Source organism: Ranitomeya imitator, chromosome 4, assembly GCF_032444005.1.
Source record: "Ranitomeya imitator isolate aRanImi1 chromosome 4, aRanImi1.pri, whole genome shotgun sequence".
NCBI classification, from domain to species: domain Eukaryota; kingdom Metazoa; phylum Chordata; class Amphibia; order Anura; family Dendrobatidae; genus Ranitomeya; species Ranitomeya imitator.
In genome coordinates, this window is record NC_091285.1 from 336083413 (window position 1) to 336099602 (window position 16190).

Consider the following 16190-nt stretch of genomic DNA (forward strand, 5'->3'; position numbering starts at 1 on the left):
GTGTAAGTCATGTGCAGCTGTGATTTGGCTGTTTTTTTTTTTTTTTTTTTTTTTTTTTGCAGTGAAATCACAACCCAAAAATAGTCTTGCAATAACAATTCACAGTTTTGGTTGCACAATTTGTCTGAGGTTTGCCATTATACGACCACACTATGTAGTCTTAAGTGTAATCAAAAATTTGATATTTTGCTGCATTTTCAACGCGTGCTAAAACCTGCAAATTTCTTTGTTTTTGTTTTTTTTTCTTTCGTATTTTTTTTATTTTTTTTTAAGAAGTTGGACAAACAAATATGTGGGTATCTACAAGTGCAACTGCAGCCTTTCTTGAACCTTTAAAAGTGGTGTGGGCCAAGTGCAGTGGTTATCCTTCTTATCCAGCATTGGTAAGAACTGCTTTTATTTTTCTAGAAGACATCAGTTGCCATAATGTCATGTACATCATGTAGCTGCCATTGTAGACGTAGTCTTTCATTCCTGATATTTGTGCAGAATCTGATACATGTTCTCTGTTAGATAATAGACCCGAAGATGCCACGAGTTGGCTGTCATCACAATGGTGTTGCAATACCCGTTCCTCCTATGGATGTACTAAAAACTGGAGAACAGATGCAAACAAGAGCTGAAGAAAAGCTATTTTTGGTCCTGTTTTTTGACACTAAAAGGAGCTGGTAAGTACAGTAGTACTCGACAGTGCTTAACATTTTAATTACCGTCACAACTTTTTTTTTTTTCATGATTTGGTTCATTAGTAATGTAAACTTGGTTGTGCTGTTAACTTGCGTAATTATGGTTGTATGCCTTAATCATCAGCTCTGTTCTAGCCCAGAAGTTGTATCTTAATGACCTGCACTCTGACTCTCAAATAACACAGCCTCTTTATTCGGTCCTCATTTCTGTTTTCTCTGAGAATTCCTATGGTGGTCCTCGTTTTGACTGTCATAGAAATGCCTAGAGAAACATAGCCTGTACGATTCAGAGAAAGTGAGAGTTACGTGGTACAACTGAATGAACAGTGCTCCTAGCATGAATGTAACAGCACATGAATGTAAAATACCTTACCTATGGACTAACCAATAAACATTCAGCAAGTATCTCTTTAACTCCTTAACAAATATTATGTACATTTACATCATATGTCGTGTCCCTGACTTTGGGGGCTCGTACTCCGGTCCTGCATCTTTCCTGGCAGGTGATGGCTGATTTAATCAGCCGTCATGTCCCTTTAACAGCCATGGGTGGAGCTGAGCTAAGCTCCACGCACGGCTGTTAACCTGTTAAAAGCCGATGTCAGTCTGTGACTGCAACAATTCAGACATGCAGGCAGGGGGACCGCGTCGTACCCGGTTTCCATCGGCGTGCCTGTGACATCACGGACTGCCAATGGGTTGCCATGACAGCCGAGGTCTGCTGAAGACCTCCCATATTTTTTGGACTAGATGACGCACCGGACCATAAGACGCATCTCAAATTTTCAGAAGGAAAATGGGGAAATAAAATGTCAAATTGGGGGTGGTCCGTCTTACAGTCCGAATTCAGCTTACCAGGGAAGGAATCGGCACAGGTGGAGGAGTGGTCACAGGGGTCGGTCGGTGGTCCGGGCTGGTGTGGTGGCATCTGCGAAATCCCATCCCAGGCTGGTGCGGTGGATGGACTCTGTGCTGGGGCGGCAGCGCGACTCTGTGCTGTGTGGATCTCATCCAGAGATCTGAATCTGAGCATGCGTTGCCCCCGAATGTCGTTTTCTTGGAGGCCACAGCATTGCAGCAATGGAGCTTTGATGTAATGCTGGCGGAGCCCCCCACGCAGCACAGAGCCACAGCCGCACCAGCCTGGGAAGGGAGGCTGCATCTGGACTGCTGCCACCAGGCCTGGATCCACAGGACTTGTAAATATATTCCGATCATAAGACGCACCCCCATTTTCCCCCCCAATTTTTTTTTGGGGGGAAAAAGTGCGTTCCATGGTCTAAAAAATACAGTAAGTGCTTGTCATGACAATTCTCCTGTGAAAGCCATGCAGTACCTCATAGATCATGATTTTAGCTATATTTGTGTGTATTCTTGGGTATGTGGAAGATTTTTCTCAACATGACTGGGTATATATGGCAAAGAAGCTATTGGCTCAGCATTGTATTGACGTCTTGCCACCAACAATAGCTGAATTTAAAAATAAAGCCAATTGGTTGTTGATGGAAAAACATGTCCATTGTAAAAGATGAACTATGAGCTCCACATAGTTACGTGCCAGGGTTGGTTCTCGTAAGGCCACATTCACACGTTCAGTATTTGGTTAGTATTGTACATCAGTATATGCAAACCAAAATCGGGAGTTTAGCAATCGGAGAAAAAGTAGAATAGAAGCATATGCACCACTTCTGCATTTTTCATCCACTCCTGGTTTTGACTTACAAATACTGATGTAAAATACTGAACATGTGGATGTGGCCTAAGAAAGGGATTTTTTTTGGAGCTGTTTGGTATCTAATTTAAGGTAATTTAGTAATTATGGAATTAATGAAGGTGTTTTTCTTCATGGAGTGTCTTACTTTTGCAAGATATTTCATATATTTTATATATATATTCATATATTTCATATACATGTCCTTTGGTAGTCTTGAGCAAAGATCATGAGTTTTCTGTGTTAATATAATAATAATAATCTTTATTTTTATATAGCGCTAACATATTTCACAGCGCTTTACAGTTTGCACACATTATCATCACTGTCCCCGATGGGGCTCACAATCTAAATTCCCTATCAGTATGTCTTTGGTATGTGGGAGGAAACCGGAGAACCCGGGGGAAACCCACGCAAACACGGGGAGAACATACAAACTCCTTGCAGATGTTGTCCAAGGTGGGATTAGAACCCAGGACTCCAGTGCTGCAAGGCTGCAGAGCTAACCACTGAGCCACCGTGCTTGTTCATGTTATTAACCAAATACTTTATCCTTTTGTATTTTTAATGACACATTTCTCACTTATGGGAATAAGGGGTTTATGTTGAGGGGAGGTTATATTAGTTTTGTCTGTTTTATTTGAAAGCTTTAATAAAAAAAAGTATATGATAAAAAATGTGCTTCGGTCCTCAGTGACTGCTGCCTTACTTGTTGTTTGACATTTAACTTTTTATTATGCTTTAGGCAATGGCTTCCAAAATCCAAAATGGTTCCTCTTGGCATTGATGAAACAATTGACAAGTTGAAAATGATGGAAGGACGCAACTCAAGCATTCGAAAGGCGGTGCGTGTGGCTTATGATCGTGCATTGAACCATTTAAGTAGGGTTCAAGGGGAATCCGTTAGCGACTTCAGTGATATTGACTAAGGAAGGTGCTCCGAAGACACAACACGCCTCATGTACTCTTTAAGCTTTATTTCTAACCTCTTCCTCGGAAAGAATGTATTGAAGACACAATTCCTAACCTTTGAATGGGTGAAGATGTTTTTTGTACAGGAGCATGAACCTATTGCTGCCATTTGGATGATTTTAATGTAGTTTGGAGGAGCTTCCACTAAAGTTGTTATATGTTATTATGTTTATAGTGTTCATAATGTGTACATAATTGTATATTGGGAAACACTTAACTTATTCTGACTTGGAGATGATTCATAAATTCCCTTCAGGCTAAAACCTGACAACTAGTTTATTATTATTATTTTTTTGTTTTAATTTGATTTAAAATTTAGAGTTGTTTTTTTTTTGTTTTTTTTTATTGGTTGAGCCTTAGCACCACTTTACCTTTATTTGTTTTTTTATTTTTTTTATTTTAATATGCTAGATTGGAAATCGGCTATGTTTAAAATATATTTAATAATATACTGCTGCCTAGCTTGTCCACTTTCCTATTTTGACTACTGTAATTATATAAGTATTTTAAATGATGTATTTACCCTGGAAAAGAGGACAATGTGCTACTACGTATGATTATTTTTTTTTCTTTCTACCAGGCATTGGAAAAATCCACTGGCCTTTGGTTATTAAGGCTGGTGTCTAGATCCTCGCAGTTTTGTCATTCCCTGCCCATTTAACATGCTGTATATTATTATTTAAGAAGCTTTCTTTTTTCCCTGCGTCACTGCATTTTGCCGATGGAGCTTTCTAATTTGGCAGAAAATATGGGCAAAACGTGTTGTCTTTGAAAGATGGTGTCTCCCTGTTGCACTCGTTGCAGCAATCCCACCAACCCCCCAGTTATTTTAAGTTTTCACTTTTTATATATTTTTTAATCTTTTGGAGAAGAGGGTTACTTCAGCACATTGTTCTCTCTAAATTCCCACTACCTTTCTCCCATAGATTTTATTTTTTTTATATACAAAAATATATATATATGTTTACTTATATGTGCCTGGTTTGTTTGTAAAAACCGTTAATTTGCTTTAAATGAAAATTTAATTTTGTCAAAATTCTATTAACATATTTTATTTCAGGCACATAACTATCAACATGCTTTCGAAGAAATATGCATCAAAATCTGTTATGGAACATGAGGTTGCTTTTGTGTGTTTTTTTTTTTTTTTTTTCTTTTCTCCCCTCAACAAAATGGGTTTAGGTAACCTGTTCTAATTTAGAAGCTTGTAGCAATAGAAACCTTTGGATACATTTTGTATGGTACCTGTGATGTATATAGAATTAGTACTTTATTTTTAAGACCTAAAGCATTATGTTAGGGACATATATGTATGGTGGGTTTCCAGAGCTGCATTTTTATATTAAAATAAAAAGTCAAGATTTTGATGTACCTTAGCTTCCCGCTGTTGTTCTGAATTTTTGCTAATCTGTTCCTCAAATTACCAATTCCTTGTCTGCGTTCATCGTATTGAAGGCTTTCTACTTGCAAATGAAATTCAAGGGAAAAGAAAGCGGTCACTAGGGAGCACTGTGAGTGTCAGTTAAAATTGAAAGCAAAAGGTCCACCAAAGCTCCAGCCATTAACCTTCTAGGAGGATTCAAAATGCAGTAAAGAATAGTAATGATTGTCCTAGGAGCGCTGGAAATGAGACCAAAACAAGGATTTTAGTGTTGAACCACAACGCGTTTCAACGGTTAAACCGTCTTCATCAGCTTCCACCAACCAACCAACTTCCACCTGATGAAGACTGTTTAACCATTGAAACACGTTCAACACTAAAATCCTTGTTTTGGTCTCATTTCCAGTACTTTTCTACTTGCAAATGGACCCTCAATAATTCTGTTCGCTTAACCCCAAGGGTGGTTTGCACGTTAATGACGGGCCAATTTTTACAATTCTGACCACTGTCCCTTTATGAGGTTATAACTCTGGAACGCTTCAATGGATCCTAATGATTCTGACACTGTTTTCTCGTGACATATTGTACTTCATGATAGTGGTAACATTTATTCGATAAGACTTGCGTTTATTTGTGAAAAAAATGGAAATTTGGCGAAAACTTTGAAAATTTGGCAATTTTACAACTTTGAATTTTTATGCTTTTAAATCAGAGATATGTCACACAAAATACTTAAGGAACATTTCGCACATGTCTACTTTACATCAGCACAACTTTGGAACCAAATTTTTTTTTTGTTAGTGAGTTATAAAGGTTAAAAGTTGACCAGCAATTTCTCATTTTTACCACACCATTTTTTTTAGGGACCACATCTCATTTGAAGTAATTTTGAGGGGTCTATGATAGAAAATAACCAAGTATGACACCATTCTAAAAATTGCACCCCTCAAGGTGCTCAAAACCACATTTCAAGTAGTTTATTAACTCTTCAGGTGTTCACAGGAATTTTTGGAATGTTTAAATAAAAATGAACATTTAACTTTTTTTCATACAAAATTTACTTCAGCTCCAATTTGATTTATTTTACCAAGGGTAAGAGAAGAAATTGGACCCCAAAAGTTGTTGTGCAATTAGTCCTAAGTACGCTGATACCCCATATGTGGGGGTAAACCACTGTTTGGGCGCATGGCAGAGCTTGGAAGGGAAGGAGCACCGTTTGACTTTTCAATGCAAAATTGACAGGAATTGAGATGGGATGCCATGTCTGCGTTTGGAGAGCCCCTGATGTGCCTAAACATTGAACCCCCCCCCCCCTCCCCCACACACACACAAGTGACACCGTTTTGGAAAGTAGATCCCCTAAGGAACTTATCTAGCTGTGCTTTGACAGCTTTGAACCCCCAAGTGTTTCACTACAGTTTATAATGCAGAGCCATGAAAATAAAAATTGGGAGGCAAAAAGATCATTTTTGTGAAAAAAATTTTTTTATTTTCACACAGGTAAAAGTAGACCACAAAAGTTGTTGTGCAATTTCTCCTGAGTACGTCGATACCCCGTATGTGGGGGTAAACCACTGTTTGGGCGCACCGCAGAGCTTGGAAAAGGAGTGCCGTTTTACTTTTTCAATGTAGAATTGGCTGGAATTGAGATCGGACGCCATGTCGCGTTTGGAGAGCCCCTGATGTGCCTAAACAGTAGAAACCCCATTTTGGAAACAAGACCCCGTAAGGAACTTATCTAGATGTGTGGTGAGCACTTTAAACCCCCAAGTGCTTCACAGAAACTTATGAAGTAGAGCCGTGAAAATAAAAAATCCTTTTTTTCCCTCAAAAATGATTTTTTAGCCTGCAACTTTTTATTTTCTCAAGGGTAAGAGGAGACATTGGACCCCAAAATCTGTTGACCAGCTTGTCCTGAGTATGCTGATACCCCATATGTGGGGGGCACTGTTTGGGCACCCATCGGGGCTCGGAAGGGAAGGAGCGCCGCTTGGAATGCAGACTTTGATGGGATGGTCTGCGGGCATCATGTTGAATTTGCAGAGCTCCTGATGCACCTAAACAGTAGAAACCCCCCACAAGTGACCCCATTTTGGATACTAGACCCCCCAAAGAGCGTATCTAGATGTGTGGTGAGCACTGTGAACCCCCAACTGCTTCACAGAAGTTTATAATGTAGAACCATGAAAATAAAAAGATCATATTTTTTCCACAAAAATGATCTTTTCACCCACAAATTTTTACTTTCACAAGGGTAACAGGAGAAGTTGGACCCCAAAATGTATTGTGCAATTTATGCTGAGTATGCTGATACCCCATATGTGGGGGGTACCACTGTTTGGGCGCATGGCAGAGCTCGGAAGGGAAGGAGCGCCGTTTTGGAATGCAGACTTCGATAGAATGGTCTGCGGGCGTTAGCTTGCATTTGCAGAGCCCCTGATGTACCTAAACAGTAGAAACCCCCACAAGTGACCCCATTTTGGAAACTTGACCCCCCCAAGGAGCTTATCTAGATGTGTGGTGAGAACTTTGAACCCCCAAGTGCTTCACAGAAGTTTATAATGCAGTCATGAAAATTAAAAAAAAAATTTCCACAAAAAAAGATTTTTTTAGCCCCCAAGTTTTTATTTTCACAAGGGTAACAGGAGAAATTGGACCCCAAAAAGTTGTTGTCCAATTTATCCCGAGTACGCTGATGCCCCATATGTGAGGGTAAACCACTGTTTGGGCGCACGGCAGAGCTCAGAAGGGAAGGAGCACCATTTGACTTTTTGAGCGCAAAATTGGCTGTCTTGTTTGGAGACCCCCTGATGTACCTAAAGAATGGAACCCCCCCCCAATTCTAACTCCAACCCTAACCCCATCACACCCCTAATCCCAACCCGATCCATAATCCTAATCACAACCCTAACGATAATCACAACCCTAACCCCAAAACAACACTAATCTCAACCATAACCCTAATCAAAACCCTAAATCCAACACACCACTAATCCTAATCTCAACCCTAACCTCAAACCTAACCCTAATCCCAATACACCCCTAACCCTAATTCCAAACGTAGCCCTAATGCCAACCCTAACCCTAATACCAACCCTAATCCAAACCCTAACCCTTATCCCAACTCTAACCCTAGCTTTAGCCCCAACCCTAAATTTAGCCCTAACCCGAACTCTAGCCCTAATTTGGCCCCAACCCTAAGGCTACTTCCACACTTGCGTTGTCAGGCATCCGTCGCAATCTGTCGTTTTGGACAAAAAAACGGATCCTGCAAATGTGCCCGCAGGATGCGTTTTTTGCCCATAGACTTGTATTGCCGACGAATCACGACGGATGGCAACACGTCGCGTCCATCGTGCACTGTATCCGTTGTGTTTTGGCAGACAGTCGCAAAAAACATTCAATGTTACGTTTTTTTGTACGTCGCGTCTGCCATTTCCACCGCGCATGCGTGGCCGTAGCTCCGCCCCCTCCTCCCCAGGACATAGACTGGGCAGCGGATGCGTTGAAAAACTGCATCCGCTGCCCAAGTTGTGCACAATTTTCATAACGTGCGTCAGTACGTCGGGCCGATGCATTACGACGGCCCCGTACCGACGCAAGTGTGAAAGAAGCCTAGCCCTAACCCTAAACTTAGCCCCAACCCTAACCCTAAATTTAGCCCCAACTCCTCTAGCTGCCGGCCGGTAGATCATGGCGGGCGCACTGCGCATGCGCCCGCCATTTTCTTACCGGATGAAGAAGCCGGCGGGCAGGAGGGGATGCAGAAGGACCCAGGGACACCGGTAAGTATAACAGGGTCCCCGAATCTCCCTATTTCTCTGTCCTCTCATGTGCGATCACATCAGAGGACAGAGAATGACACATAGCTTTTTTTTTTTTTGTGGCCGCTGGTAAACAGTTAATTACCAGCGATCACAAAACAGGGGTCGGTAAAAACCGACCCCCGATCATGTTCTTTGGGGACCCCTGGCAGCCGAGACACCAAAGATCTTCCGGGTGCCCGCCTTTTTTGGCCGGAACAAGATGGCGGCGCCCATCGGGAGCCACGAGGAGCATCGGGGGAGACAGGTGAGTATCGGGGGGCCATTGGGGACCCCATTTCTGTCCTCTGATGTGCAATCACATCGGAGGGCAAAGAAACAAAATAAAAAATCGCATTTTTTTTTTTTTTTTTTTGGCGACCGCCGGTAAGCTGTTAATTACCGGCGATCTAAACCCAGGGGTCGGTACAAACCCCCCGAATCATGTTCTCTGGGGTCTCGGCTAACCCAGACCCCAGAGAAAATCCGACTCTGGGGGGTGCTATTCACTTTTTCCACAGCGCTGTTAATTAACGGCGCTGTGGTTTAAGTACCCTTAACGTATAGGCGGTCGTTAAGGGGTTAAATGTGCGCAGACATGCGCATGAGTGCATTAAAAAAAGCATTACTGTATGTGAACGCATGCGTTCGATGCGCTTGCGTACTTCAGACTGCGCATGTCCAGGAACTGATTTTGACACGCCCTCCTGGAAATATCAAACACATGCGCATAATAAGCGCCAACGCATGCAAATGTTGCGTTTTTTTTGCCATCATGCGTAAGCTGATGCCGGTTAAAAATGCTGCGTTATCATGCGTTTGCGGACGGTACGCTGCAGACTCAACCGCAAATGTGAACCTAGCCTAAGGCTCCTCTTAGCCTTTTCTTTGTAAGCTAAACATTCCCTTTAACCGCTCCTCGTAGGACATTTTTCGCAGTCCACTCGTCATCCTTGTAGCTCTTCTGAACTTGCTCCTGATTTTCAATGTCCTTTTTTTTTTAATTTATTTTAAATATGCTGCCCCGAACTGGATACAGTATTCCAGGAGAGGTCTGAACAAGCAGGAGTAGAGGGGATAATTACGTCACATGATCTAGATCTCTTAATACATCCTCTAACGATTTGCCTTTTTTTGCTGCTGTTGCATCTCACTGTTGACTACAACCCCTGGCAAAAATTATGTAATCACCGGCCTTGGAGGTTGTTCATTCAGTTTTTTAATTTTGTAGAAAAAAAGCAGATCACAGATGTGTCACAAAACTAGTCATTTCAAATTGCAGCTTTCTGGCTTTAAGAAACAGTAAAAGAAATCAAGAACAAAAAATGTGGTAGTCAGAAATGGTTACTTTTTGTAACCAAGCATAGGGTAAAAATTATGGAGTCAGTCAATTCTGAGGAAAAAAATTATGGAATCGCCCTGTAAATTTTCATTCCCAAAACTAACACCTGCATCAAATTAGATCTGCTTATTAGTCTGCATCTAAAAAGGAGTGATCACACCTTGGAGAGCTGTTGCACCAAGTGGACTGACATGAATCATGGCTCCTACAGGAGAGATGTCACTTGAAACAAAGGAGAGGATTATCCCACTCTTAAAAGAGGGTAAATCATCATGCAATGTTGCAAAAGATGTTGGTTGTTCAGTCAGCTGTGTCTAAAATCTGGACCAAATACAAACAACATGGGAAGGTTTTTAAAGGCAAACATACTTGTAGACCAAGGAAGACCTCAAAGTGTCAAGACCAGAAACTTAAAGCAATATGTCTCCAAAACGGGAAATGCACAAAATAAATGAGAAACGAATGGGTGGAAACTGGAGTCAACGTCTGTGACCGAACTGTAAGAAACCGCCTAAAGGAAATAAAATTTACATACAGAAAAGCTAAACAAAAGCCATCATTAACACCTAAACAGAAAAAAAAAAAAAAGCAAGGTTGCGATTGGCTAAGGAAAAGCAATCGTGGACTGTGGATGACTAGATGAAAGTCATATTCAGTGAGGAATCGGGAATCTGCATTGGGCAAGGTGATGATGCTGGAACTTTTGTTTGGTGCCATTCCAATGAGATATATAAAGATGACTGCCTGAAGAAAACATGCAAATTTCCACTGTCATTGATAATATGGGGCTGCATGTCTGGTAAAGGCACTGGGGAGATGGCTGTCATTACATCTTCAATAAATGCACAAATTTATGTTGATGTTTTGGACACTTTTTTTTATCCCATCAATTGAAAGGATGTTTGGGGATGATACCATTTTTTTTTCAAATCTTTATTGAACATTTTGAACTTTAACATTGCGTTTTGTAGATAATATGCTTCTCAGTTGGGGAAGTGGGGGCAGGAAGAGGGAGTGGGGGAAAGGGACATGGGGAAAGGAAGGAGAGACAGGCATATAAGAATACAAGTAGAATTCACCATATGATCAGTTGCTTAGTATCTATACCTAAAAAAAGTGACAGACCTGCATATGCTTAAAATTAGCTGAAAGTCTGTTGCTTGAACTCCGTATCTAGAGAAAAAAAGAATGGCTATATCAGTATGCATTTACTAACGTATAAATATGGACGTCTGTATTGTCCTGGTGCACCCTTAGGTAACCTTCAGACCCATTGGGGGCCAATGTTCGGTTCAATCAAAAAGCTTCAAAGTGGAGATAGACAAGTCTGGTTCAGAATTCTCCGTCAGAGTCCAGATCCAATAGCGTAGAGGGAGATCCAGAGGAGGTCATAGAATGTTGCAGTCTTCCATCGTAGTTCAGGTCTGGTGTCGGCGTAGCAGAGGATCTAGAGGAAGATCCATAGGAGGCCGTAGGGCGGTATATTCTGGCTGCTTGTAGAAAAGCTTTACCCTCGCTCGGAGAGGTGATAGAGAGGCGGCATAAAGCATAGTTCACTTTGATAGTTGATTCCTGTGTCCAAGTGTAGAGGATCCCGGCCCGTCTGAGTCCACACGTGATGTGGGAAAATGCTTTGCTACTTTGTAGAGTTTCTTTTGATAGGTCTTTAAAGAAAACCAGGTGGCTATATGGCGAAGCAAGAAATTCTGATTCCTTTGATATGTTGAGAAGTGCATTTCTTATCCAATTGGGATAGAAGGTGACAATTACATCCATCGGAACGTCCTGGGGAAGAGATGATGGTCTGTGTGTTCTGAACAGTCTGTTTATTAAGAATTTTTTGTTGAAACAAGTGAGATACCATTGATGTAATGTACGAGGGGCGATCCAAAAGTAATGATCGGTTATTTCTATTGCACACAGAAATTAAAATAAAATGTTTTCTTCTCTCTTAGCAGGGGCGCTGCTACCATGTGGCAAGTTGAGCGCTTTGCCTCAGGCAGCAATGCCGTCACTGAGGTGACGGGGCGGCAGATTCTGCTGCTGTAGTAACTGAATTTGCGTTGGAGACGCAGGTTCAGTTAGTACTCTATTATACAGGGCGTGTGACTGGCCAGGTTCTGCACCTCCTGCAACATTAGCTCAGCTGCGACATCACTGACAACACGTGACTGATCACATGCTCGTGACATCATGAAAGGTCCTCTACCTCCCGGATGTAGTCTTCTCCAGTATGGTAAGTATGTGCTCCGGCCACTGCTGCTCTGTGCAGCTCCGCTGCTGAGGTACGGCGGCCTCATTGTTCTGTGCTCCTCCACGCACACTATCGGGCGGCTGCAGTGACTGGCAGAGAGCTGGGTGTGTCAGGGACCAGGTGCAGTAGTGCGTGTTCACAGTTCTGTTTGTGCTGCAGATTTTATAAGTTCACACCAAGAAGAGCGAAAAAGACTGACAGCACTCACTTATTGGGGCGCCCGTTCCAAATCCAGGGAACCTTACTGGATACTCCAAGTGATCAGAAATAGTGAAGGACCAGCGCTCCATCCAGGTGTGGTAATTCAAGAACAAGTTTATTCTGCCATGTCAGAGCAACGTTTCGACCATAAAGGTCTTTTTTAAGAAAAAAACCTTTATGGTCGAAACGTTGCTCTGACATGGCAGAATAAACTTGTTCTTGAATTACCACACCTGGATGGAGCGCTGATCCTTTACAAGTTCACACGTCCAGACCTTGCTGTGGATTCCGCACACGTCTGCAGCAATCAATAGTACTATACAGGTAGCGGGAGTTTCACCATCCCATTCACACACTGCAGAAAAATGCAGGGTGTGAAACCTGCTGCGGACCATAGCCTGAGTAGGGTGAACTCATCAGTAACCTGCGGATTCACTCACAAAGCCGCAGCGGATATTTCCTGCAATGTGTGAACATGGCCCAGAGTTAAAGAATAAATATAAGCTGAGCTATATGCTACGTGTCTGTTCTATATGCTATGTGGCTGTGCTATATGCTACGTGGGCTGTTATATGCTACGTGGCTGTGCTATGTACTACAATGGCTTTGTTATATGCTACGTGGGCTGTGATATATGCTATGTGGGCTGTTATATGCTACCCGACTGCTATATGCTTCGTGGGCTGTGTTATATACTACGTGGGCTGTCATATGCTACGTGGCTGTGCTATATGCTACGTGAGCTGTGCTATATGCTACGTGAGCTGTGTTATATACTACGTGGGCTCTGTTATATGCTACGTGGCTGTGCTATATTTCTGTGCTGTATCTGCATCATGAATCGTAGTATGTGTTAAAAGGGGGGGCCCACAGGGAGTGCCATTTTGCCGCTCACCTCAGGCAGAGAGGTTAGGTTCACCCATCTCTTAGGTACCCACTAGTCCAGGGAAAAAAATCACTTAAATAGGCCACGATTCCCGGGAGCTACATTCATTTGAATATGAACTGCCAAGGAGTGAACATCATAATGGAAAAAAACCAGCTCAGAGCTGTCATCAAATACCTCTGCTTGAAAAAAATGTCTACCAAAGACATACACAGCAACTTGGTGGAAACATTGGGGAACTCTTCTCCATATTCCACAGTTGCACGCTGGGCCAAGGAATTTAAGCTGGGAAGAACATCGACGGAAGATGAACATCGTGAAGGACGCCCATCCACGTCCCTCAATGAAGAAAACGTGAAAAAAGGTGAAGTTGTATTGGCAGATCGAAGAGTGACTATCAGGCATGTAGCTGAGGTCACAGGGATCTAATATGGCAGCAGTATTCAAAGAATCCTTGCAAAAGAATTGCATATGAGAAAGGTCTCCGCACGTTGGGTGCCAAAAATGTTAACCGACGAGCAAAAGCAGACACGAGTTGACATTTCAATAGCAAATCTTGAAAAGTTCCAAGCAGACAAGGAGAATTTTTTGTCACGTTTTTTGACCATGGATGAGACCTGGATCCACCACTTTGATCCCGAAACTAAACAACAATCGATGACCATTCAAGAAAAGAGGAGGGGGGAGAGGGAAGGTTAGGAGCTTGACACGCCGAGATATACATCTGTAAACCGTTGCAAATGAATATAGCTGGTGGGTGCCGTACCTGCTGGTGATTTCAGCTGAAGTGGAAGAAAGAAAAAGGGAATATCCAGCACGTCCATCCAGTGTAAGTAAAATATCCAAAATTTATTGAAGCATTTTAAAAAACAATATTAAAAGAGAGACTCCCTCTGCCTGACGCGTTTCTGGCGCACCAAGGCGCCGTTAGTCATAGGAACTAATACCATATAGATGAACAGGTTTATATATAGTAAGGAACCAATCACAGACATAGCAATCAATTACATTGAAAAAAGCTGCAGCTAAACACACATAAGAAGACTTTTTTCTCCTATTTGAAATACATTGAAATTGCATAAATATATACTTTAAATTGCCGCAAGATCTATCTGTTAGTTCAATATATGTAAAAAAGGTAATTCCTGTAATTCATACCGTGTGGATGTTTAGTGTCTAAAGTCAGAATCCAAAAGGCTTCCCGCAGTGCTAATTGTTTCTTCCAATCTCCACCTCTAGGTGACTGACTAACCCTTTCTATGCCAAAAAATGAAAAATCTGATAGGTCTCCTTTATGTACAGAAATAAAATGTTTTGTAGCCCCAGAATAGCCTGAATTATTGTTATTTATATTTGCTATGTGTTCTGAAATTCTTTTTTTGATTTTCCTTGTGGTGTAACCTATATAGCAAATGTTGCAAGCCTTACATTTTATGCAGTATATGACGTGGTCAGAATCACAATTAATAAATGATTTTATATTATAAGTAACATTGTGATTCGAGGAAAAAGTAGTTCTTTTGTTGTCTGCAAATTGGCAGACATTACATCTGTTACCAGAACATTTAAAAAAACCTTTTATTGATAGCCATGATGTGGGAGTTTTTTTCTGGCGCACCATACTGGGAGACAAAATATTCCCCAGTGTGCAACCTCTCCTGGCCACTACTCTGCATCCATTCTGAAGAATTGTGCATAAAGATTTGTCCTGATTGACTACAGGGAGATATTTAAGAATGATCTGTTTAATTTTATTGTACTGACTGCTATAAGCGGTAGAAAAAGTAATCTGCGTTTCAGGAGCGACACTTGCATTTTCATTGTCAGAATACAATAAATCAGCACGTGGAATTTTGGAAACATGTCTGAATGCATGTCTTATATTAGATTGTTTATATCCCCTATCAAATAATCTATTAAAAATAAGATGACTTTCCTTGTGGAAACTTTCCTCACTAGAGCAAATTCTTCTCGCTCTCGTGAGCTCACCCCTAGGAATGGCATGAATGGTATGTCGAGGGTGTGCGCTTGAAGACATCAGGATTGTGTTTCCAGAGTTGTCTTTTCTATAATGAGAAGTATTAACCCTATGTGTTGTATTGCTGCCTGTAAGGAGCACATCCAAGAATGAAACCTCGTGCGATGGAATGCCGCTGGTGAATCGCAGGTTACACTTGTTGTTATTTAAATAGAGCATGAAATCAGAAAACTTAGTCACACCCCCTTGCCAAATTAGCAGAATATCATCCACAAATCTCCCATACCAATTAAGGTATGGGAGAAATGGATTATCATCTGTGAATATTGGGACCTGTTCTCTTCAACATATTCATTAATGATCTGGTAGAAGGTTTACACAGTAAAATATCGATATTTGCAGATGATACAAAACTATGTAAAGCAGTTAATACAAGAGAAGATAGTATTCTGCTACAGATGGATCTGGATAAGTTGGAAACTTGGGCTGAAAGGTGGCAGATGAGGTTTAACAATGATAAATGTAAGGTTGTACACATGGGAAGAAGGAATCAATGTCACCATTACACACTGAATGGGAAACCACTGGGTAAATCTGATAGGGAGAAGGACTTGGGGATCCTAGTTAATGATAAACTTACCTGGAGCAGCCAGTGCCAGGCAGCAGCTGCCAAGGCAAACAGGATCATGGGGTGCATTAAAAGAGGTCTGGATACACATGATGAGAGCATTATACTGCCTCTGTACAAATCCCTAGTTAGACCGCACATGGAGTACTGTGTCCAGTTTTGGGCACCGGTGCTCAGGAAGGATAGAGAGAGTACAAAGGAGGGCAACAAAATTAATAAAGGGGATGGGAGAACTACAATACCCAGATAGATTAGCGAAATTAGGATTATTTAGTCTAGAAAAAAGACGACTGAGGGGCGATCTAATAACCATGTATAAGTATATAAGGGGACAATACAAATATCTCG

At 41.6% G+C, this 16190-nt stretch overlaps 1 protein-coding gene across 4 annotated transcripts in view; it reads left to right on the forward strand.

Annotated features, from left to right (window-relative positions):
• Positions 1–4522, forward strand: part of BRD1 (bromodomain containing 1) — an 82659-nt gene extending 78137 nt beyond the window's left edge. For 2 of the 4 annotated variants that reach the window (XM_069764974.1, XM_069764977.1), the window contains 3 exons: positions 274–383; positions 514–668; positions 3143–4522. In XM_069764974.1, coding sequence (XP_069621075.1) covers positions 274–383; positions 514–668; positions 3143–3326 — 449 coding nt within the window. In that variant the 3' untranslated portion in view covers positions 3327–4522. The remainder of the gene's footprint in view (positions 1–273; positions 384–513; positions 669–3142) is intronic. The other 2 variants (XM_069764975.1, XM_069764976.1) reach the window with 2 other exon arrangements.
• The last annotated feature ends 11668 nt before the right edge of the window (positions 4523–16190 follow it).